Here is a 25,264-nt window from a genome sequence, read left to right on the forward strand (position 1 = left end):
GAACTCAGGCCTTGCTAAAACCATGATGGCAAGATAACTAGGAAGGAAGCCATCCTGTGTGAAGGCTTGCTTATGAATTTGGGAATTTCAAGCCTCTGAGTATCTGAAATTACTACTGCTGCCTGTAAAAAGACAAAGCTGTGATGAGGATCCTACTGATGAGACCACACTAGGAGACCTGCTTCACCAACTACATTGCACATGGGCAATATGAGCTGATGGAAAGGGTCCCTTCAACATTTCCAGCCACTGTGGTCAGTGTGGGTCCAGCACCAAATAAACTGATGGCAAGAGGCAGTCCTCTCAGTGCACAAAGAAGGGAAGACATGTTGCCTCCCAAAAAGGGGCTGTTAATCACATGAACTGCAAGGTTTTGTGCTTTTATCCTTTTTTTCTTCTTCTTCTTTTCTTTTTCCTTTTGGTCTGTTGACATAATAACTAACTCTCAGGTGAAACTGAATTACTTCTAAGCATAGCTGTGCTGGAAGGTATTCAAACTCATCAGATAATCTTCTAGGACTCTGTTACTTACATTTTCATATAACAAGCAAGTACTGTGGCAAGAACAGAAAAATTCAGTGAGTGCAACTGAATTAGGAAGGACCTACTCCTGACATAATAGTCTTACTGATATTGCAACAATGAACACTAAGGAGAATGTCTTATTTTATTTCTGGTTTCTCTATTGTTAAGTAGGTAGTTATATCCTGAAAATTATCAGTCTCTGAAAAGTTCCCAATTATGTGCCCAAATGATGCAATTTTCATGACAATATTGTCCAAGAAGTGTTATTATGTTGTTATTTGTTTGCAAAAAACCTTTGCCAACAAACTGCAAAAGCTCTTTAACTTATTGCTTACCACTAACTGCCAAGGTTTATAAAAAAATCTTGAGCAGCATAGTCATGGAACTTTATGCTTTCCTACATCTTTAAGCAAATCATTAAAATAACTGTAATAACTAATGAATACATAGCAGTCTATAGTGGCTGCTGATGTGCAGATCTAGTGGTAACTGCAGAAACAAGCAGATTTTTCAGAACCTGATTCTTATTAGAGTTTTTTTCTATTTGCTGCAGAGATTACGTAGAAGCAGCTGTAGATCCTTTGTGCAAGTTTATTTGGTTTCTCAAGGACTAAAAAAGCTTTTCCTCCTTAATGTTTTAGTGTGGGGAGGTGGAGTGGGGATGGATTTTCAGCTAGCTATGTATTCGTGACCTAACTGTTCCTGGTGAAGCCTAGATCAAACCCCCTCATGGACAACCCCTGCATGTCTAACCATGAAAAATAACTCTCATCATACATTTGGAAGAGAAGGCAGATGTCAAATTTTGCTGAGTCAGTCTTAAGTTATTTGTTCTCCCCCACGCAGGGCTTATTGCCATTATAATATCTGATTCTTGATGTTTGTGTAAGTGAGCATTACAAGAGCCAGTATGGCCGAGGAATTTTTCCAGGTAACCAAACAGACACCTTTGAGCTTCTTCAAGAGCTTTTTACACTTCCCTTTTCCATTCTCACTGTTAGTTTATTCCCATAATCAGTACATTTATGAAATGAGGGAACTGTGGTAGCAGCTTTCTAAAAACTACAGAAAAAAACCCATTGCTTTTTTGTGGCATCCCATGAAAAGCAATGTTCACCAGGGCTCCTTCATTTCAATTGCAAATCTGGAATGTGGCAAGTTTTTAGAATGGGTGTGAGATTGCACATTTAAATGTGATCTGGGTTAAAGCTGCGGTAAGACTGGTTCTATTATCCTGCTGACACATTCACTGGATTTGTGCTGGCATGGAGGAGGAGGGTGAAAGACTCCTTTCTGTGAGGCTCCTGGACTCCACTGTCACATTTATAATTGCACAACTCTCAGGCCAGCAATACCAATGGTCTCTTGTCCCTCTGCATAAGGGATGTCTTCCCCAGTCTCTCCCTGCCACAAGATACATGCATTGTTATTTGGCACTGTGCTGCTTTCTACCAGTTAACTCCACAACCACCACTGAAGAAGCCGTATGGATGGAGGAAGTGCTTATACCCAATTAAGGTTTTGTGCTTTGCTGGAAGGGGACTAGAGCTTATTCCTGGCTCTGCTGTATGCTTCCATTGCAATGTTAACAAGTGAGGATGTTCTCAGACATGGCCTCTAATCTCATTTCACTCATTTTTCTGACAGCTGGGGCCTGAGTTTTCCAAAACATCGTGCCTTCTGAGTGCTGGCAGGGACTGAATGGGTAAGAGAAAAGTCTAAATGCTGAAGCCCTGAGGGCATAAGGGAGAAGCTTTATAAGATGGTAGCCCATCTGCAAGTGTTTACACCTGGTCCAGTTTCTGTGGGGAGGAGCATGGACACCTGCAGAGCCACAGAAGAGGTAACACACAGGAGCTAAGTCAGTGGGGTAGTTCTCTTTTGGCCACTATCCCACCCTTGAAGGCACCTACAGAGACTCTCAGCTGAGGATCTCTGACTCAGCCATCTGACAATCTGGCCACAGCTCTCTGATAACTCGGCCAAAAAACCCATTTTGCAAATCACATGTAAACAAGTGAGTGACCCAAACTGTTTTATGTGACTCATACTCTGTGAAAAGGCACTCTGTAAACAGCTTTTATGGCTAAAAACGATTATAATCTGTCAATTACAGCATGCTATGCAATGGAGCACAAGTGTTCCACATTTTTGTTATTTGTCACACATTGCTATGGCTTGTGTCACACGCTGGCAAAACTCTAAAGGTTGAGAAGTTTGGTTATGGTCTTGATAATATGAGTGCATAGCAGGCAGTGTCTTAATGAGAAAATATTTTGAAAAAGAGGAGAAGGATGCTGGGAACAGAACAAACCAGCCACAAACACACAGGTAGGGATGAATGATTCTACAAAAGGATATCTGAGCCATTATGGATGAGAAATGGTGGAAAACAACAAAGCCATAGAAAAGACGTATCCCATGGCACACTGCATCAGTAAGCCCCTCATGCAAGACTACAGTCTACTCTTTGAAGAAGGAGGATGTGGACAAACCAAGAAGAGTCCAGCAATAATCACCCCAAACATGAACTTACGAACACATGCATATAAAGGAGTGAATGACTTCAAGGTCAGAAATGCTGAAATAGGGTGACAGATTCTATACACATTTAAGATGCAGACCTGGCTTTTGGCAGTGTAACAATTTAATGCTACTGCTGCTGCAGATCACTGCAGACCAAAACCTGACTTTGCCAGGATGTGGAGGTTCCCTACTGATATTAGATACCTGCTGTTTTTATTTGACCTTCCAGAGCTCAAACTCTAAGACAGTTCAGTGCATGGGAGAGGTTAGCCCCACAGCAGTCCTTGTAATCCCTTGTCATTTTCAAGGAAAGTTTTTCAGATAACCTACTGCTTCTTCTGGTAGAAGGGTATTAATTAAATGAGCCTTGAGTGAATTTCTGTCTAAAACCTTTAAATACTTACATTAGGGGCACTAGCACTAGACAATAGATCTAAAGGACTTTAGTTTTTAGAGGAGGTTTATAATGAAAGTTTTTAGTGAAAAATCACCAGTGTGCTTGGGGCAGCTGAGAAAACCATTTGTTTGGCTCAGATCTACTTTTCATGCTCAGCACAAGAAGGGTTGTTATATTCCATGGACATGACTTTGTGAGCAACAGAGGACATGTAAGTCTGGAGGTAGTGAGGAGGAATTAGTGGGGAGTGAAAAAAGATCCTGATGCTCTGTTTGGCAAACATTCTGTGTTTGGACCATAGTGTGTTTGTGTGCATGTACACGTGCACATGAACACATGAAATTTTGTATAGGGTTGAGTGGAAAGCAATAGTCACAATTCATCAGCTTAGTGTCATTTGGAGGACGCCGGATGTTTATTACTGGGAATATAATAGTCATTTCCTGTGGGAAAAAACTATTAGTGGAGTAATTCCAACAAGTTAAAAAGATTATCCAATGCATTTCTGAAACATTCTAGAGGATTTTAAACTTTTGTAACACCATGCAGATCTTCCACCAATAACATATATGGGCCTGTTTATTTTTTTATTCTGCCAAAGTGGATACCTTTTAGAACAAGAAAAAGTAAACCAGAAGTCTGGCCTGAAGAAAAAAAATTCTGTTAAAGTTTAGGTTCCTAAAGTTGCCAAGATTTGAAGCCTGCATTCTCAATAAAAGATTATACAGTTCATCTTGCCAATCCAAAGTGCTGAAAAGTCATGAAATTGGCATGAAAATTAAAATCTCACTAAAATGACACATTAGGTTTGTCCTCTGGATTTTTTGATCTTTAGCTGCTCAGATTTTCAAACTTATTTTTTCAATCAGCACAATTAGAATTAATGAAAAAATAGCATTACAAAGGAATGAAGGACAGATGCTCACATAGTATCAGAACTGAATAGGCTCATACTTTGTCAAGAAAGCTTTGAAAGCCTAGTGTCTGTATCTGAATGGATATTACAAGCCATGCTCCATTGCTTGTGTTTTAAATGCTACATTAGTGGAATATATCACTTGGTTACAAGCAACTTCTAAGTCAATTGTTCTGACAATCCATGTTTCTGAAGTGCTTTTTATTACAAAACAGGTACCTCTGAAGAACTGTTACCGTAATTAACATTTGCAAATCTTTAGTCAATAGTCATTAGTAGTTTTTGACAACAGCTGACCAAATCAGGGCCATGATCCAAGTAACAGCTGACACCACCTACGTAGGTTGCATTCACAAAAGCAGGAGCATTTATTGACAATATAGGTAAATAATGGCAGAACAGATGCTATGGGGAAAATGTGCTACTGCAGCAAGAGCCCCATACCTTCCTTCTGCAGGCAGAAAGCCAGTGGAAAGCAATGCTGGATTTAATTTTTGACAACAGCGAAATATTTATTGTGATGAAATAGACCAAGGCTAGAGCTGCAGAAATTGTTTTTCCACTGGCAGGGCAACCTTTCTCTAATGCATGGGAAAGCCTTTCAGAGGGATTTATATACCTAAATAAGGTGGTTGACATCTAAAGAAACTTACTAAAAGGGTTGAACTTTACCCTGGAGTAAAATGCATCAATTCTTCCTTGCTTGCCTCCATCTCCCACACCTTTTAGGAGGAAAAAGAGAGAGGAGAGCAAGGACATTTCATTCATTGTCCACAATTCCTTTTACATAGGGTAGTTTCTATAACTTCATCTGCTACCAGTGGGTCCAAACAATTTGCCACAACATCCACCAACAATAGTTGAGCATTTATATTCCACCCCCACTGCCTTTCACTGGTCCTTGGGAGAAAGATGGGGGGCGAGGAGGGGGGTGAGGGTTGGGGCAGGAATTGGATATGAATTTGTCCCAGGGGACAGGATTTCACACCTGAGTATAGAGGGTTTAATTTGATCTACTCCCATGCATGAGCTGCTATGAGTCTGGAGTGGGAGCAATATGTGAACTTGCATAATCAAAGAAGGAAATAGCAACAATCCTGACCATGCCCATGTGACTTTTATATAACAGAACAAAACCTGTGCTGTGAGGCATTTTGCTCCTGTCCACTCATGTGAAGTCTTCCCTGATGCATTCCTCATCCAGGGCAAGAGGGACGGGTTTTGAGCTTGGGAGACGTGTCTGATGATGGGGAGGGAGGCCAGAGGAAGGAGGGACACAGTGGTCTTGGCAGAGAGCACTTCTTACATTACACAGCATTAATGAAGGGCTGCCACACAAAATGAGCCAGGAGCTGCAACTTTGTTTTTGTAGGGCTTTTGCATACAGTTACAGCCCAAACCAGCAGGCATTACAGACTAAGCCATGCTGTTTCAGCTATTGTACTCTCCCTTCTCACATGCCCATGAGGAGTACTCACAAACTTTGCCCTTAGCTGGGCAGCACAAGGGACATCCAACCTGCTTGGAAAGTGGTTTGGTTTTGGCCAGGCACTGGGGCTGGCACACACTGCTTCTGCTGAGACTCAAACCTACTGCTGCCTGCACTGCTGCTCTGGCCTTTGTCCAAAGCAAAGCCAGGCCCTGTCACATCCATGAAGACAGAAGGGTGAACATGAAGAGATGCAGCACTGAGAAAAACCCTTGTTGCCCATGTTGCCCAGAACAGTGTGCCTCTCAAAATGCCACTCTAGTGCTTGTGGAGAGAGCTAATTAGTTCTGTCCTCCATTCAGGGCAGAATTAGTTCTGCCCCCCCTCAGTTCAGCCCCCATGGCAGCACATACATCATTTGTGGTACCTAAGTAGGTTTGTCGGTATTGAGTCTGGATGATTCCTGCCCCAGGCAACTACTACACAATAAAACACACTTTTGTGATAATAGAGGCCCTGACTGGATTTCAGGACCCTTCCCCATGTCTGCACAGTCCTAAGCTTGCAAGAGTTCTATTAGCACCAGGAAGATCCTGCACTGTAGGAATGACATGGCAGGAGTTAGGCAGACAAATGTATTTTATGAGAAGCAATTACAGAACTCAGTGTATTTGTGTGAGAGGAACTGAGTAAAACATTACTAGAAAAGGTTGTTTTTGTCATGCTTAAGATTGGCAACACCCTGGAAAGGGGAGTGGGAGGCTGTACGAGAATCCTCATTTACTAGAGAGCTCTCTATCTGTCTCTGGGGATTTATGAACCTGGTAGCTTGCTCACTGTTAATGCCTTATACTCCTGAGAAGCCCTTTTTGGCCATAATAAATTATGGCCTCCCCCACCACGGCAAGAACAGATTGTTATATAGTTCTCCAACAGGACCTAACTGCACCCTGAACGATGAAACAGCATGGCATTTCTTTTGAAGCAAAAGTAAAACAAGTTATGCTCTGCATCTATGGTCTTTCTTTTAAAGAAAAAAAAAAGAGATGAATAATAGATGGTTTCTAGGAAATATTGTTCCATCAGCTCTAGGTTGGAACTGGGCAGTGCTAATATGCTAGGGATTTTCAGGATTATTCTATTTAATCTCTCTAACAATATAGTAATTTTAGTCTAGTGAGAAACCATTTCCCCTTGAATTTCTAAGTGAAAGGAGTCTTAGCCATGTCCCAAGGCAACAGATAAAGAGCTTTTAGCTTCCCTGTCATTCTCCGAAAGTGTCAGATAACCAGGTCATGATATAAGGCATTGCGATCAGGAAACAATATACCACTGAAATGCTTCAGGATGCAAGAGACCTCTTAAAAAAAAGAAAAAAACTACCTTGGAAGCAGGAAGTAGATGAGGGTAGTTGGGAGACAGACAGTATCGGTATCACAAGTATCAGTGAACACAATAGAACAATAAACCTGGTTTACTGCAGATGTTTCTGGTTTTGGGTTTTCAAATCTGTGAGAAAGCGTGAGAAGACAGGGCCATACCATACAAGGCTACCACTTACTACATGCTGAATCCATGTTTCAATTATCTTCCAGATACTTAGATTTGATACCTGTAGAAGTCTACACAAGCCTCAGAGATGATCCCAAAAAAGTAAGTGAAAACATTGTTCCAGTGTGATTGGTAAAAGCTTAGCAGTCACACCTAAAATGACAGTTTCATTAAGCAGGCATTAACTCACACATCCTCTACTGTAAGAGTAGCTAGGAGAAAATTAGGTATGTTTCCTCCTAATGATCTTAACTCTCATGACAGATCTGGCCTCTGCCATATCCACCAACTCACTGGAAAGGTAAAAAATAGTCTACAGTATGTTTGTTTTTTTGCCCCTTTTTGAATGTGAAACAGGCGTATTACATGGCAGAACATCACTTTGGGTGCTGGTGGTTTGTGAGCCAAAGAATTCTGTATTGTTTGGTGTCTAAGAGGTGTGCAGCATTTTGCCTCATGCCTTGCAGACTGCAGCATAAAACACACTATGCAACCTTGCTCAGTATCAGAAGATACTGAGAAGTCTCACAGATGTTGTTTCCCCACCTTACAGTTGATTACTCCTCTTATATTTACCAAAAAGTACTTGGGGTGCAGGATGAATATAAGTTGTGACCTGAGAAGGTGTGAGGCCAGGAAAATGCATAAAAGAGCTAGCAGATCCTGATCCTGAAAATTTAACTATGTTGACATGATCATTCTCTGAAGGATTGGGACCTCCTCACAGCCTGCAGTCTTGAAGTACAATCAACCTAGAATACAGTCCTGTACTAGTAACTTAACATCAGTCTTCACCTAAAGGACAACAGGTCATTCACAGTTCAAGTGTCTCCATGTTACTGTGTGAAACCACAATCTTTCCCTAGAAGTATATCCTCAGGTAGATGGATTAACAACAGAGGGCTGCCACAAATGAGATGTTATATAGCACATGGGGAGTGAGGATATGGAAGCATGATGTAAGGCTTGGTGCTGCAGTCCTTGGTCATGGAACAGCATCACTCTCCCCATTTTGGGGCACCCCTTCAAACCAAGTATTCACTCCAGCTCTGTGCAAATCTCTATTCAGACTGTGAGTAGACCTGTACCAGCCACAGCATTTCCAAGTAGGAGCCCACACTGTTCATGCAATAACACTCATAAACTTAACTCCAAGGGCACTCTGAGATAAGACAGATGGAAGAGGTTTGTTCATTCACTTGCACATCAATCCCCAGAAAGTCAAGGACCCCAGCCCCACATAGGGGGTACACTGGCTTCATATGTTTGGTAATGTCAGTTTCCTCTCTGAGCAGTGGACCACTGGAGAAGAGATTCACAAAGCAGAGAAAAAGTAAATCTTGATCTCCTAACTCTAGAGCCATGAAAAATCTCTTAACCTCTCCATCATCACTGATGTTGGAGCAGAGGCCTGCTGCCTTTTAATTATCATGTGTTGTACCAAAAAATTATGATCCATCTGTTGCAGTGCACAGGGACCTTGTAGAGGCTGTTATCCCTGCAGTAGGCATCATGTGCTCTGCACTACTTCCAGTAGTTTTCCTGCAGTTTCATGCTAGATGCTTTCCAGAAGATGTTTCATTTTCAAGTGGGATTTAAAGTTTTGTCATGGTGTCCCATCCTAATCATGAAGCAGCAGAATAATTCAGACCATGGCTGAAAAAGTGTTTGTCTTCTGTAAACAGCATATAGCAGAGCTGAACTCAGATGTAAAGAGGATACAGATCCCTGCATTATCCTAGCAAATAGGATGTGGAGTTTGGTATAGGGGATATCATCCCATGCAAACCTTCATTTGACCTCTCTTCTCAAATAAAAGTCTGGCAGTGACACAATCACATGCATCTGTGCTCCGTACCAAGCTGTCTATCCATAATGAACCTTATATTAACATTGGCATTTTCCACTCTGAAGCAACAATATTAACCTATTTTGGAGCTGATTTCATGCAGGACACTAGGAATAAAGAACAGCTAATGGAATCAATCTTGCATTTCTAGCTGAGGCAGTGCTTAGGTTGCTTTTTGTTAACAGCAGCATCTATACAGAACCGGTATATATCCCCGCTTCAGAGAAAAGCAAACTGGCAGGAGAAGAAAGGATTGTTCCTGGCACCATTTCCCCACCTACACAGCAGACGACAGAGTTGTTTCAAATCAAGCAATTATCCCCAATTTATTATATGAATGACAATAGTGAAGGGCAAAGCTAAAAAATCTTTCTGGATGGGGCTGACAAGCAAGGAGGCGATTTCTGCCAAAGAAATTGCACTTAGTCCTATGAGTGTCCCATGGGTGTTCAGAGAGTGCTTACATCCCTTCTTCTCCTGCCCAAAGAGTCTGCCTTTTTGCCTGTTGAGCTGGAGCGGTCCTTGTGCTGGGTATCTATTGGATGCCTGCTACCTCTCCAGTCAGTGCTGTTGGACTGTCCTTCCTTCTAACCACAGAGAGGCTAGAACCTGTCACTATCACAGTGGTGTGGTGATGCACAGCAGGCCCTTCACAGCTCCTCTTGTTCCCACAGCTGTGCTTCTCTATCTGGCAGAGTGTGGGTTCCTTCCTCCTCCAACCCAAACAGGAGAAGAAGGGACATAAGCACTCTCATGGCGACTGTTGCCCAGGGAGAGATCCCCTGGCCAGTGATGCAGGAGATGATGGTGTGAAGGTCATCTCTGCAACCTTGCTTTGTGCACATGCTAAATTTACATGGAGCTCCATGAGAAGCTGAGGAACTGAGGCCTGAGTCTATGCTATACAATGGGCAGGCTGAAAAAAACAGCCATTGGACCAGATAGTGCTCAATCAAGTGATGATCTGATTTTGCTTCTTTATGTAGAAAAATTGAAACTAGCCAAGATTGGAAAGAAACAATCAATCTCTATTAAAAACAAACAATAAACAAAACAAAACCAGAAACCAGATACAAACATAAGCAGGCCCTGCAGCTAGTTGAGGTTCATCCAAAGGGTGAACAACAGTTCTACAACACTCAAAGCTTTCAGCTTAGGGAAATGTGATCACCAGACCTTGGTTAACTAGTACTTTGTCAGTTGTCAAAGAAGTGCAACACTGCATCTTTTTTTTTTTTTTTGTCCCCTGAGGGAGCCATTAGCTAACAGTCTATTACGTTCAATGACAATGACAGAAAAACAGTCTGACTTGAAATGTCAGGATCTTATTTTGTTTGCATTTACTTCATTCACTTATAGCAATAAATGCCAGAAAGGCATTTTAGCAGTGAAGACATATTGTCTTCCTATGTATTTTAAACAATATTTCTTTTCAGAAACTACAAAGGAAAAAAATGAAAAGAAAAAATATTGTGAAGAGAAGGATTCTGGAATGATTTTTACTTTGCTGTGTCTTTATGCACATGCCTGTAAGACTAAGTCTATACTTACTACCCTTTATTTGTATTTCTACTCTTTCTGCCTGGGTTTTCCTTAGTAGATGTTACTGCTTAAAGGGAGCATAGCTGCCTCTCAGTCTGTGGGACTTCATTCTTGGTGCTGCCAGAGGTTTCCTCTGTTGTTACTCAGGGTAAATCACAGAGGCATCTGTAAGAAAGGCTGTTGGCACTCAGAGACTATGAATTCATCCAAGCAAGGCAAAACATTTGTAAGCTGTCACCTACAGTGCTGTTATTGACTCATGCTGTGTAAAATGGGACTGGTGAGTATATTTTCTTAGCTCTCTCCCAGTTTTGTAATGGATATGAATGCTGGCTGCTGTCAGAACATGTGTAGGGTGGTGTTAAATGGAAGATCACTCCATTTTGGTTCTCTCCACTTCGTGCCATGCAAACTGGGGTCCTAGCTGATCCTAAAGCATCCTTTGCCGATGCCAGGAGTGATATTGCAAAGCTCATAGCACCTACAGAGGCTAATAGGGAAAAAATGTTATCATTACCTCTGCAGCAACACCTTTCTCCATTTGCATGTCTGGATATTCCTACACATGCTGCCCTGACACTTTCAAAGGAGGAGCTGATGTGCCCCACAGCACAGCTTTGTGTAGTCCAGATTAGGAGTATCTTCCCTCATCTGTAAACCTGAGCAGCTTCCAATCATTTCAGTACTGTTCAACATGCAGCTAGCTGAAAGAGATGGTGTGCACTACAGCGACATTTCCATCACCATCACCATTTTCACATCAGACCAAAGCCCATTAGCTGCTAAACTGGCTACTTCCTGGCGCTCAGCTGAAGGAAGCACTTTGATGGGAATATAATCAATCTTACCACAAAACTCTGGCTGGTGCTCTCTCAGGTGATTAAACAGTCACATGAGAGAAAAATGACACAATTCAAGGCTTGCTCTTAACCAAGCTAAGACATGAAAAATGAAAAGTGTCACTACAGTACTTAAACTCCCTTACATCACCACCCCCAAAAAGGAGCAATGAAATGTGGTCCCTCTGAAATGGATGTATACATAATTCAAAATATGAGCTGCCTTAAGGAGCAGAACTCTGGGTCCAAATCTGCTGAGAATTACAAGCAGCACGAGCTTGAAGCTTCTGAAGCAATGAGAAGGGCAGATCATTAACAGTGCGAGAAAATGAAGCACAGGAAAGACTGAGGTTGAGATCACACACAGGAAGTCACAATTTGACAATTTTAAAAGCTGTCTTAATAAGTGAACATCCCCAGAAAGCCTCATACTTTAACAAATATTGCTAGATTTGTAGTCCTTCTGCTACATAGTCTTACACTTTATGAATACTCACCCTACAGGACATCCATGGGGATGCAATATAATGCTTTTTAAATAAGCATTATATTTATCTAAAGCAGATTAAGTGTTAGATTTCAAAGCATCATTCCAAGGTTTCAGATGATCATCCCAACATTTCTTCTATTTTTACATTTAACCCAGGAGAGGCTAAACTGCAACTGTAAAGATGGAGATCATTTCCAATCCAGAATTCAGCACAAGGTAAAATAAAGGTCAGTGTAGCTGCACTGCCCACTAGTTTTCAATGAAAACTAGAGTCAGTGTGTAGGTAAAAAGTTGATTCAAGTAATTATTGTAATCATGAAGAAATTTGCACTTACCCAAAGTCACCAGAAGGAGAGATTTGAGTTTGCTAAAGCTTTTCTTTTGACAAGATTGGGATATGAAACAGTCACCTTAGCTTAGCAAGTTAGTGTAGTACAACTGGTGACATTACTGTGTTTGATGGAGGTTAGTTAACCCCCAAAGGAAAAATTCCTGCAGTTTAACACGTTTATCCTTAAAAGAACTGTGGTTAATTTCCAGCTTGGAAAATCTATTTTCAGCTCAGCCTTGCATGATGCAGATTTCCCTGCCAGATTTGAATACTCCAAATTTTCTTTTATTTGTGAACTGTAATTACATAAAAGTCCTGATCAAGTTGTCTGATTTTTCTCTATTGAGTGACATTTTTTAGCTTTCTTTTGAAGGGCAAGTATTTGTATGATTTGACCAACATTTGCAATAGTGCTTTTTGAAGACTGTGTCTGGGATTCTGCTAAGACATAATTTTCGATCAATTAAAAAACTGCCATTATGTCATCAACATTTGTAAAACAGAGTAATATATGAAAATTAAGATATAAATTAAATGTAAGTTAATATCAGACTACTGCTGGTATACCCATTTGTTAAAAATCAATGTGTATTAGCATCCTGAAAATATCAGTAACACCCCTGAGAGGCTATTACAGATAATATGCAAAAGCAAAGCATAACAACACAGTATTCTGCAACCTGGGGAAGCTGCTAGGTATGTTAAGGACAAGTAAATTTAGATTTTTCTTTGAATCCTGGCATATTGACATGCAATACTCTCTGGATCTCAGTCCTGTTCAGGAGACTTCAGAACATTTTTCTGTTTTCTTTGCCTTCAGCCCCCTTCCCTGCCAGCTTCTGCCCAGCTAAGTGGCTTTTGTGAACTGGTACTTACTCTGATTCACAGCTAGCAAATGTGCTTCTTGGGCTTGTAGCAGTTATCTGAATACACTTACAGAACACATCTTTTTAATCATTCCTCCAAATCTGGAGAAGGAAAATCTGAACACATTAAGCAATCTATTAGCAACAATTAGGCAAATTACAGGGTTGCTTGAGAAGCTAGTTACATGAAAGGCTTCTATTAATCTCTACAGCGCAGTAAATTCAAATGTTTGGAGACAGCAAACAACAAAAAGGTTGCTATTCATGTTCTTAAACATTCATATGTTCAAATCCCATTTTGATTTGGTCAGATGCCATTTTATAAACCAAAATGAGAATTTTAAGGTGATTTTCTGTTAACTGATTTTGAAGCACAAGTCTGTGTCCTAATGCATTCATTAGCCTTTTCATCCAGAAACACAGCCTTTCTTTGCTCACAAAGAGAATGCATTCACAGTCGTATGTCCCAAAAAATTATTTAGCTGAAGGAGTTTGCAAAGATTGCTAATGATGATATTCAGAATCTATTATTACTACTCTAAATCAACACCTCCAAAAAGAAGGGTAAGCTGCCTAATGAGGCAAAGACTGGAGTGCACTGAGGGGTTTTGATCAAAGTGATGGGAGGGAATTCAATAACAGAGGGATACTTTGCAGTGTCTGCTGCACATGCAGAACAACTCCAGCCATTGGGGTGGCTAGAAAAAACAGGGTGTGAAGGGCAATTACTTGGATCTCCCCATCAATAAGAAGGGTGCACTTGAACAGATGGCAAGATGATCTGCCCTACAGAGGATCCCTTAGAAATGTACAATGGACAGAGGGAATGATTGCATTCCTAGTTCAGATCCTCAGCAGGGGGAAAAGCTGCTTTGGGATCTGCTGCAAGTGCCATGCAGATAAATGTTAAATACCTGTGGCATTGGAGAACAGATTCCTCCTGCTTTTATCCAGGCAAGAAAATATCAGACCTTCCCTGCTCTCCTGTTATAATCAAGTCTCTGCACTTTCCTGGCCCTTTACTGGATATTTAATGATGTCCTGCTTTTGTAAGTAAGAGCTCAAGCCTCTCCAAGATCCTGTACGAGGATCAGGAGGATCTGTACCTCTATCAGGTCTTTCTTTTGATCCTGTACTCCTTAATTCCTAAAACCATAGCAACACATTAGTGGTTAGTTACCTGATCAACTCAGACCAGATACATTAACAATCATTATTCCATTCCCCTATACTTGTTGCTCTCACCCTGATATACTTTATTTCCCTTGCTAAGGCACTATTACTGTCACACTGTTAATTGTCCTGCTGAGCACACCCACAGCCCAAGAAAAGCTATTCGAAAAATATAAAAATGTCTTAAAAACCCCACATATCTTGGCATCATTAGCCATGCTGACTTTCTTGGTATGGTCATGCCCCATTATTCTCATGTTCTGTTACTATAAAAGATGCTCAGGTGTAATGAAACCCTATCAGGCTAAGTCCATTCAGCATATCTGCTGTAGGAAAGAAATGCAAAAGAATTCATAGGCAAAGTATCTTTAAACTGGGAAGAGAGGAGCACCACCAAAATCCTCCCATCTCACTAATTTATGCACTAGAACAGTTTCCACTTTTGGAAGGAAGAATCAAATGTTGGAGAAGCTGAGATAATAAACTGAATTAAGGGCAAAGTAATGGATAATAAACTGAATGAAGCGTAAAGTGATGAAATGGGCCAGCAGTGGGAGAAGTGTCAGTGGGGCATGGAGGGAGAAATCTTTGAAAGCATGAAGGGTATAGCAGAACTCTGCAGAGTTCAAATTATTGGGCTGGCCTCCTGTTCACCCAAGAAGACTTGCTGAAGGCATTGTTCAGAGAAGGACAGAACCAGATGGGGAATGAGGGAACTGAAACTCCTCCTAAAATGTACACAGCATTGCTACAGTTGGGCACTATTTGTCTTTTCTTCCCTTGATTGGCCCTTAGGATTACTTTTCCATCCCAGTGAGAAGCAGTATGCAATCCGGGGAGTTAAGGAAACAGGCTGGTGAGAGTCCTTGCATGTGTGAGTCTTCTGCTCTGACTGGACATTACTACTGATTTGCTGCTTAAAATATTAAAAAAAAAAACCACTGATGCTACTTTATGCATCTTGAGTACTTCCAAAGAGTGATCAAGGCAATGAGCAAGTTTTGTTGTCTTTTGCTGGAATTTTGGACTAGTCCATGCCTAAGTATCACCAAAATTACAGCTCTATTTATCTGAAAAATAAGAAAGTGTGAAGAGCAATGAAATAATGCAAGGTCTGAAAACTGCTTCTTCCATGGGGAAAATCATAGAGTTCAGCCTACCTACTCTGTCAAAAAGGCTTATATAATGTTAAGCAGATTACAGTGTATGTGGAGCTTTGTGAGTGGGAAATATATGGCATGGAGGAACTTTTTAGTTTAGGGGAGAAAGGTGTAAATGAACGAGTGGCCAGAGTACAAGCACATATTTTCAAAGTCAAAGTAGGTGGTTTTATTTAAAAGAGATACTAGAAAAAGGGAAAGGCAGTCAATGTCTTGCACTTCGGCTTCACACCACAACTGGAAGAAGCCTTAGTAGGGATGACACTGTGTCCTGTGCCTTCCAATGCTCTGATAGGTATTACAGGGCTACAGACCTGAGAACCTTTATACCAGTGAAAATTCAGGCCATTTAATTCAAGCTGGAATACTAAATTAATTATCTGGATTAATTAATATAGGGAAAAGCCCAAGTTTCTCTTCTCAAGGTGCTGCTTCAGTAGCTAGCTTCCACTTGCATCCTGAGAAGATTCTAGTAATCTTTTATGAGCTCAGAGATATTTCTTTTTTTTTCTTTTTCTTTTCTTTTTTGTTTTTTGCATAAGAGAAAGGCTTTTGAATGAGCTTTATATTCTTTTTTTTTTCCTTCTTTGATCTGTCTAATCACATGAATTAATTGACTGTTAAAAATCGTAAAATTCAAGCATCTTTCAGGAATTCCATAGAAATACTGAACTATGTCACAAATCATGCTTAAGATCATAGCTTCATATACTCCCCCCAGTGCCATGTGACTACCAAACCAATATTGATTTCCTTTCATCTCAAAAACTGAGACAATATTCATTGCCAAAATAAAAAGCTGTCTGAGTTATGAGAATGCACTGCCAGCAAGTTCCAGGACGAAGCAGAGATAGAAAAAAGGCGGGGAGGGGGTAGGGAAAGCATATGTGAAAAAGCTGAATATACTATTGTGAGAAGATATACATTGAAATAAGGCTTTTGTAGCCAAACAATACAGGACCAAACATAATAAATGGATGGAGCAATACTACTGATCTCGTCCAGAGCTGAATGGACCTTGCCTCTGGTTTAGCTTAGGAGAGCCTTGAGTGATGGCCAGCCATGTCCCACTGGATTTGTTCCTGCACATTTTTCCTCAGCTAAAAGCTATTCCTTTGTTTCAATGACTAAGACTCTACTGTGAATGGGGGAGAAGGATGAGACAGGTTAGGGTGCAAATAAGCAGAAGTTCACATAACCTCAAAATAATGCATTTCTCCCTTGTTGTTCCCTAACTGCCAAACAATGTCATGCTCCAGCTCCTGAGTTTCATGTGTACCTCTTACTGTGTCTGGTACTTCACAAAATGTTTTAAAGTGAAGGATCAAGATGTGATTCACTGCACTGACTCTTGAGGAAATTGGTCTCCTTTCAATATAAACTGTAAAGATAGCTGGTGTGCCTAATATAAAACAGTCCACAAAAGACAGGGCCTGCTCCTCTCTATGGTCTGTCTAAGAAAAAGAGGGCAGAAGCCTCTGGTAGAAGATACTCTAAAGCCACCTATCCATCTCCAAAGTACACACCATGATTCAGTCCTCGATTTTATGTGGCTTAAACATGACCTGAAGCACAAAGACTCCTGTTGTTGCTTAACTTAGTACTGTGTAACTTTGAGTCCAAACAGGTCTGAATCCCTCAAAGAAAACAATTCTCCTCCCCTCGTAAGAGAAAGCCTTTTCTCCTAATTCCATCCTAGGTGACATGGGCATTTTCCTTTCAAAATTCTTTTATCACCTCCCATGGCATTTTTTAGGTCTGTCTTCCCTTTCCTGAAAGAGACAGTGCAATCTCTGGCCAGGTACTGTCTGCAGCAGATTGGCATCACATGTGCTCTCCCTGAACCAGCTGCCTCATTGCATTGCTATTGATTCTGAGTTGGATTTCTGCAGCAAATCTATTGCACTTCCATTAGCAAGACTGCAAATGATGAAAACACTCATTTATATCATCCCAGCTCTGCACCACAATTAACCTGCTACTTAGCCTCCAGCAAGCCAAATTGTGCTTTCTCATCTGATGCAGAGGAAGTTCCCCAAGATTTCTCTGTAACCAGAAGTTAGGCACAGCAAATCTGAGGTAGGCTGCTGTATGCTTTATTTGCAGTGCATTGACAGGAAATCAAACATAATTAGTGTAATCAAGTATAATTAGTATAAAAAATACAACAGATACAGAATGAGGATAATTTTAGTCCTCTGTGGTGGAAATCCAAACCCTGAATTTTGTAATTACAATTATTAATCAATTTTGCTTAGAATTTTTGGTGCAGAACAGTTGTAGTTGACATTTTTTAATAAAGAAATAATGGCCATATTCTTTGTATATCTATTGTATTCTCTGTATTTACATTTGCACCTGCATATAAATGAGGAATGAGAACATGCAAAAGGCTCCTTGTAGCACAAATAAGTGACTTACACTCAGGGAAGTTTACAAAGGAAAATTAAGCTTAAAAAATATATACAAGTCTAGATTACTGTTTTGTACTAAGAAATTCAGACTGTTATTAAGAAAAACTAATCCAGGAAATACTGCTTTTTCTCCACGATGCTTTGTGCATGATGAATGGTGCTTGAGAGGAAAACCACACCCCTGAGGAAAATATGAAAGCCATGAATTTGGGGTGCTTGTCCAAGAGGAAGAAACAAGGGACCAATCCATACCATTTGCTGTATGTTAAATAGAAGAACTGTTTCCAGGCAATCAATGAAAGCTAAAAAGAGGAGTGGTAGAGATACCAAAAGAAATAAAACAATAAATTTGTGTGAGCAAACTGTGCTTGCTGAGGACATTTTAAAGCCAGTGTGAACTAACTGGACTGGGGAAGGGAAGTCACAGTTATTGCTTTAGAAGGCTTAATGGACCTGAACTCCCTAAAAATTGCTGCATCTTATGCATCTCACCCCATCAGTCCCCATGAGTGCTCCTGTCACAAATATATACCTCTAGGAGCCATCATGACCTTTGGAACATCAGAGCAATACAGACTGGCTGGCTCAGTACAATGGCACTTGCTTTATTGCTGCTTGTTAATGGAGGCCCAGTTGTGTCTCCTGGGCCTACTGAGATCAGCATCCCTTTAATATGCTCCTGAGTTAGGCTCAAAACTTGTCTGGTATCTTAACCATGATTAATTGTAACCTCCCTGTGACAAGATGTTGTTAATTCACATAAAAGAAAAGTCATGGCTTTCAAAATGAATCCTCAGATTGTGTAGTAGATACTTAGAAGCTGAATTGCAAGGGTAGTCTCTCTATAGACTCATGGGGAAAGAGAGTGACTCCTGTTAGAGTCACTCTGGAAATTGCCTGGGGGAAGTCTCTCCCTTTGTGCTGGATATGCAGCTGAAGGCTAACCAGCTTCCTAATACAGGCACTTAAGTCAGGTATCTGAAGCTATTCAAATCCAATACTGTGTCAGAAATGGAGCAGCACATGCTTTAAGTTGCTCTCTTCCTGCATCTTCAAGTTTTGTGGAATAAACAATCTCTCCTGTGACACTGCCCTGCAGAGCAACAGTAAACACAGAAAAGGCTGTAGTAGAGCCTCTGCTGTATGATCTCCTCTTACTTCCCCTGAGTACAGTCCCTTGCAGCTCTCTGAGACATCCCTGACCTTGACACATCCAGAGGTTGTCACGCATGGACTCAACCTTATGGTGTTGTGATGGGGATTCGAAATACAGAGCATGGGTCAGAATTAGACTCTTTCAAGAATAAGAACAAACATTGCATGAAGATTCTATGAACAAACCCCTTTGTCTTTATACTGAATTTTGAGGGCTGCAGCACCTTTAAGTGGAGGGAGAGGCTCCCTCTAGGCTGCCATCAAGCTACAGTACAGATCTTCCCAAATCACTGTGAATAGGAGAAACTATATCAAATGCAGAGCTGAGAAAGAGTAAGTGGAAGTTAAAGAGACAGGGGGGGGAAATGTAAGGAATATGTACAATATGATACAAGGTAAAGTACAATTCTTATGCAGTTTTCCACATCTCTAGCTCTAAAAGGACACAACAAATTTAGCCATTGTGCCTCAACTCAAGACTGGTCTCACTCCTTTTCATTATACTATGCCTTTATCAATACAGAAATATTTTCTTCTGTTTAGCTTACCTTTTGTATTTTAGTATTATTTTTCCCTTGCTGAATGAGAAAGGAAAGATGAATGCTTTAAAGCATTGCCATAATTAGGGAGCTTGTTAATCTTGGAGTGGAGCTTGTCAAATTAGGAGGGGAGCTGAGACTGTTTCCCAGCCACTACCAGGCCACAGAAACAGTCTTTTAACCTTTTTCCACTGAGGATGAGAAAGCATCATCCTGACCATCCTGATAATACTGACCCAGCACACTTGAAGTGGAAGCAGAAATCAGAAACATGAGAGGGAGCTGTCCCAGTCAGAGGCGGTTGACAGTAATGCAGAACCCTTTCTCCACTTTTCCACATTCTGTAGGCGAGGCCCAGCACCAGTGAGACTGGAAGGAGTCCTGCCTGCCCCAAGGCACACGCGCAGTCCCAGGGCTGTGGGGAGATGAAGACACGCTTGTTGGTCATCCCCTGGCCACCAGCATGCCATGTGTGCAGCTGGCCCACCAGCGCATGGTACCGGAGCTGGCCAGGGAAGCCAAAAGCGAAACAGGTGCAAGGGCTGTGTGGATGTGCCACGGGGCACGGGCATCCTCTGGACACTGCTCTCAGATGTGAGATGTGTCTCTTTAGCTGTGCTCCCAGGGACACCCACTCCAGAGAAATCATGCTGTGGTCTGACTCTTGTGAGCCCTGTGGCACTTCACCAAGCTGTAAGAGTTGTGTTCCCAAAGCCAAGGCCTGCTTGGTTTGGCCTGCCAAGCCCACGGTGCCTCTGTGCTGGGGCAGAACTAAAGCACAGGAGTGCTGCGCTGCTTCGGCAGAGCTGCCACCCCAGGAATGCAAGCTCTACACGGGCCTTGCTGGGTGTTTTGTGGGGAAATGTTCTTAAATGCAAAGAAGAGGCTGTAGGAAGACCTTTAAAGAGGGGAATGGTTGGTTTGTAGATATATAAAAGCTATTATTACAGAAACACAGTTTTTGCAGTACAACAGAGCTGAATCTCTAAACAGCCTGGATAAAGGGTGGAATTGTATTTAAAGATGATAGTGTTAGAAGAAGTGAAATTTAGCTCCTGAACTGAGATAGCATTATTACAATCTGCATGTCTTCTCAGAGGGAGGGATTGTAGGTTAGGTCATATTATTATATCCTGCCTGTAATAATATCTTCTCTGATGTAATTATGGTAAGATTGACAAGCTCTCTAAATAAGGGAATGATTTAAAACATTCACCTTTCCTTCCTCTTTCACCAAAGGAAAAATTATATTAAAATAGAAAAAGTAAGCTAACAGAAAGAAATATTTCTGTATTGATAAAGGGCTAAGAGTAACAAAAGGAGCAAAACCAGTCAATTACCAGGATTGTCTCTCTTCTGCTTTCTCTTCCAGGCTCCAGGAGAAAGAAGAATCAATTAGCCCTCTGCAGACTATGACCTTGAAGGATACAGCTTTAAGGGGAATATGCTGAGTAAGACAGAAAAGCGAGGTGAAGAGAAAAGGAAACTCATGGAAAGGATAGGTTCAGAAACAGTACATCAAGCACAGAGTATGAAATACACATTTTTTTCTGCACTGGAAAAAAAACAAACATTCAGTACATAAAAGAGTTTCTGGGAACACATTACCTCACTCTGCCTGAAAAGAAAAAAAGGACACTGAAAGGCAAAAGAAGGGACAATCCAATTTGCAGATGCTACTTTTCAAGCCATGTCACTGAGAATTTTATAGCTGTCAAAGGCATTAAAAAAAAGTTAGCACTGACGCAATCTGTCAACCTCTCCAACAAATCTTGCTCTACATAAAACACAATGATGTGTTTGAAATGCAGCTGTTTCAAAAACCCCAAGATAGGGCTTTAAGAGCTGTCCAAAATAGTTCTTTTCATGCCTCTTGGAATTCTTAGGCAGACCTTCTGCAGTATATTTTTCCAGCTAGATTTTCTTATTTTTCTTAGCAGAGAATCAGAGATGCTTGCCATAGTCAGAATTATGTACCACGGTTGGAATAAATTCTATCTATGCAAAATTCTCCCCCAGAGCAAACCAAACTTGATCTGCTACCAGTTCTCCCTCTCCTTTCAGTCTTTAGCTATGGAAGTTACAATGCCTTAAAACACATTTATCTTCAAAAAAAATAAGGCAAAATTAAACAAAAAAACCCCAAACCCAAAAAACCCAACAACTCCTACACATACAAAACCTCAAAATCAAAATCACGAAATGCCCTCTCAACCCAATCACCTAACTTCTGGACCACCATTTATTTCCCAGATGCGAGCACATCTTAATGAAGATAATAGCTTTTTGTCAGTGACATCTCCTAAGAATCTTTTCTGTGCCCTTCCACCCCTTCCTTTACTTCAGGGATGAAGTTAGCATGTTATTGATAAAGGTTTGCCACATATGTAGAAATTAAAGAGGGATTCTTGAGGTAATTATGGCTGAATAATGGTCTCTGGTCACTTTATGTAGCAAAATGTGTTAAAGAATCATATATTTAATGTCAGAATATTTTCACTACAAAAAAAAAATTGTACACATCAGCAATATTTAAAAGAAAGCTCACTTAGTATAATTCTATTTAATTGCAAAGGTGATTAATTCATCACAGACAAAGCCCCCTGTCATTTAATGGTACAGCAGTATTTCTCTATTAGACTGTTTCCATCTGACAAATTACTTTAATCTGAAGGATGGTTGTCACCCATTATTTAAGCAAAAGGCAGCAGGGTTCTACAGGAATACTCAGAACTTTCTTTGATTGATTCTGGAACTGCTGTTCAAGATTGACTCTCAGCTGAAAGGACCTCCTTTGAAATCACTGTAGTTATGCTCATTTTCACTGACAAGGTGGTTGGCCTAAAATGTTAGATGTAAACCAAATGCCATGTATCTATACTAAGTCCAGTCCCAGAAGGGCTAAACTTAGAAGTGAACTTGTGGTGACTTCAGAGCTCCAGAGTGAGGTCCAGTATGTGCCATCTTCAATGTGACCAACCTGTGGCATTACAGGGAAAACATGAGGGAGAATAAATGGCATGGGATCCTGCAAGGAGATTTGTGAGGAATGCAGTTTTTCACTCTGGTCACTGTAGCTTTCCACAGAAAACCTCAGCCCTGTGCTCTCTTCTGCAGAAGAGTGTGCCGCCTTCTATTTTACTAGAACTACACAGCTTTACACAGCTCAGGAATTGGTGGCTTGGTTTACTTTGAATTTGATGGGTTAAAATAATGAATGCCAAAGAAATGACACTTCAGCAATGCAGTATTTTGATGCTTTATGATTACTACTGAGAAAATAATACAGATTCCTTTTTTTTATGATGAGGAAGGACTAATTTGAAAATTGACTCTTCTGCATCGGCAAGAATGCTCTCCTTATATGCCCCACAAAATGCAGTAAGGCAATATATGAGAAACAAGTTAAACAAGAAGCAGCTCCTAAAAATGGGGAAATGTATGCTTTGTTGTTAAGAGAAAGGGAAAGATCACAAGCTAGATGCTAAATTAATAGTTCCCAGTTCTAACTGCTTCAAATCTGCTATCGCTTTTTCTCACTATTCTGAGGGTTGCATGAAGATAGGGATATTTGCCAGCCACAGACTTCAGGAAGGATGTACCAGAAGTGCTCTGCAGGCAAGGCAAAGAACACACATGGAAGATCCAGCACAGGAGACAAAGCCAATTTATAAGGAAAATACACCATGTGGAATAGCTATCAGACAAACCCTTGAAGCAAATCACATACTTCCCTACATGTGGATGCAGAGAAAAAGGTGGTACTAGCCCTTTACAGACATCTCAGATGAAGTCCTGCATACTTAGTTCTGGGGACTCTAGATGCTGTTCTCAGAGGGCAGCCCATGCTGTAGTTGTCATATCATGATTAAGCTTTGCAAGTCAATCACATGCCCTCCTTGTAGACAGTCTCAGAACAGTTAAGTGGCTTTTTTTAAATTATTTTTTTCCTGTGAAAGGGAAAAAACCAAAGAAACACAGAGCTTTTACTTACAAAGTTTTGGAGCAGTTTGGAGATTGGTTTCTGTTGCTTGTGCCTGAGACGCTGTGGTAGGCTCCAGGACGTGTGGTGACAGCGAAGGTGTGGCAGAGGACAAAAACCCAACATCTAGGATGCGGTTATATAGAGAAGGCTGGAGGAACGGTTTGGAGGGTACAAGTGAGCTGTCACTGTGCACTGTCACTTCAGCCTTGCTCTTGGGGCTAGATACGAGGAAGGGTGAGGCATATACCTCCGAAGGCACCCAGGCAGACAGAGCTGTAGGATCCACAGCACTCTTTGGGTCTTGTCCTATCCTCCCAGGGTCAAGGTGGGTAGGAGAGTCATACTCAAAAATCTTGTCCACAAAGACCCACTTGAGGCCAGCAATACAGAGGCAAAGGCTAAGCAGGCAAGCCAAGATAGGGGCGATGCAGATCTTTTCAGAGTTGAGGCAGCCCTTCAGTCGCTCTGCCTCCAGGCATGCACAGCAGGTTGCGGCAAGGCCTGCTATCCCCTGGACCCTCCTGTCCTCTCTTTGGGTCCCCGGCATGCTCTCCTCATCCGGGAGCCCGTTGAGGGATGCATCATCAGGGCTCAGCTGAGCTGAGGGGCTGGGGAAAGTGTCGGCAGCTACTTCAGACATGTTTAAGCATCAGCTCTCAAACAGCTCACCTCCAAAAGGCCTTAACTCTATCACAGTCCATTACTGTGAGACACAGACAAAAAGAGATGGTAGTAATAGTCACAGTGCTCTGCAAAAATCACAGAGTGGGAGTCAATAAAAGGTCGAAGCTCAGCAACATCATCCAAACTGGGAGAGGAGTAATGCACAGGAAAAATTAGATCCCCCTGGTCTCTGTGCCCCCAAGCCCTCTGTCACTGTCTCTGCTCCTCCGAAGTGAGAACAGCTTTGCAATTACTGAGCTCCTGTTTGCTAACCACTTTTATAATTCCTTAAACGCCTCTCAAGCAATTCCAGCTCTTCTGCAGGGGGAAGAACATTCCCCCAAAAGCAAGCACAACAAAACAAAACAGGGGGAAGGAGGGTGATGAGATAAAGAAAACCACAAACACTGAACAAACTGACTGAATTAAGTAAGCCAGTAGCCCAGAGCGAAAGGCAAGACTCTCACCTTGAGCATCTGAGGCTGGTATCTGCTTAGACGAGGAAAACAATTGTCATGCGGTAGAAGGAGCAAAAGCAAAATCTCTAACAACAGCGGCAACGGCAGAAGTGACAGTAGCAGCAGCATCCTGTAGTGTTACAGCGGCGGCTGAAAGAGGCTGAATCATTACAGAGCAGCAGGTGCTCGCTGTCTGAGCATCACTGCAAACAATATCATTACAGAGAGGTTTGAAAGCAACAGCGATGCCAAGCCGGTGGTAACTCCCTTTATCTCCCCTCCCTCTTTGTCCTCCTTGAGCGCTCATTCACTTTCCTCCGTTTCCCCCCCCGCCCCGCTCCCCCAGCCCCCTCGCAGCCTGTTTCCCTGATGTACAGACTCGCTCCTTCCTCCCCTACCCCACCCCCCGCACCCTGCAGGGCTGTTCTGAGTGAAATCAGTATACCCAGCAACGCA

The 25,264-nt window shown here is 41.5% G+C and overlaps 2 protein-coding genes across 4 annotated transcripts in view; both read right to left on the bottom strand.

Annotated features, from left to right (window-relative positions):
* Nucleotides 1–24,327, bottom strand: part of NRG1 (neuregulin 1) — a 95,960-nt gene extending 71,633 nt beyond the window's left edge. For all 3 annotated transcript variants that reach the window (XM_062512880.1, XM_062512879.1, XM_062512878.1), the window contains exon 1: nucleotides 23,697–24,327. In XM_062512880.1, the coding sequence (XP_062368864.1) occupies nucleotides 23,697–24,327 (631 nt within the window). The remainder of the gene's footprint in view (nucleotides 1–23,696) is intronic.
* Nucleotides 24,328–24,775: 448 nt separating this feature from the next.
* LOC134056228 (uncharacterized) lies at nucleotides 24,776–24,937 on the bottom strand. Its single transcript, XM_062512881.1, has one exon. The coding sequence runs from the start codon at nucleotides 24,935–24,937 to the stop codon at nucleotides 24,776–24,778; it is 162 nt and encodes a 53-aa protein (XP_062368865.1).
* Nucleotides 24,938–25,264: the final 327 nt, after the last annotated feature.

Source organism: Cinclus cinclus, chromosome Z, assembly GCF_963662255.1.
Source record: "Cinclus cinclus chromosome Z, bCinCin1.1, whole genome shotgun sequence".
Taxonomy (NCBI): domain Eukaryota; kingdom Metazoa; phylum Chordata; class Aves; order Passeriformes; family Cinclidae; genus Cinclus; species Cinclus cinclus.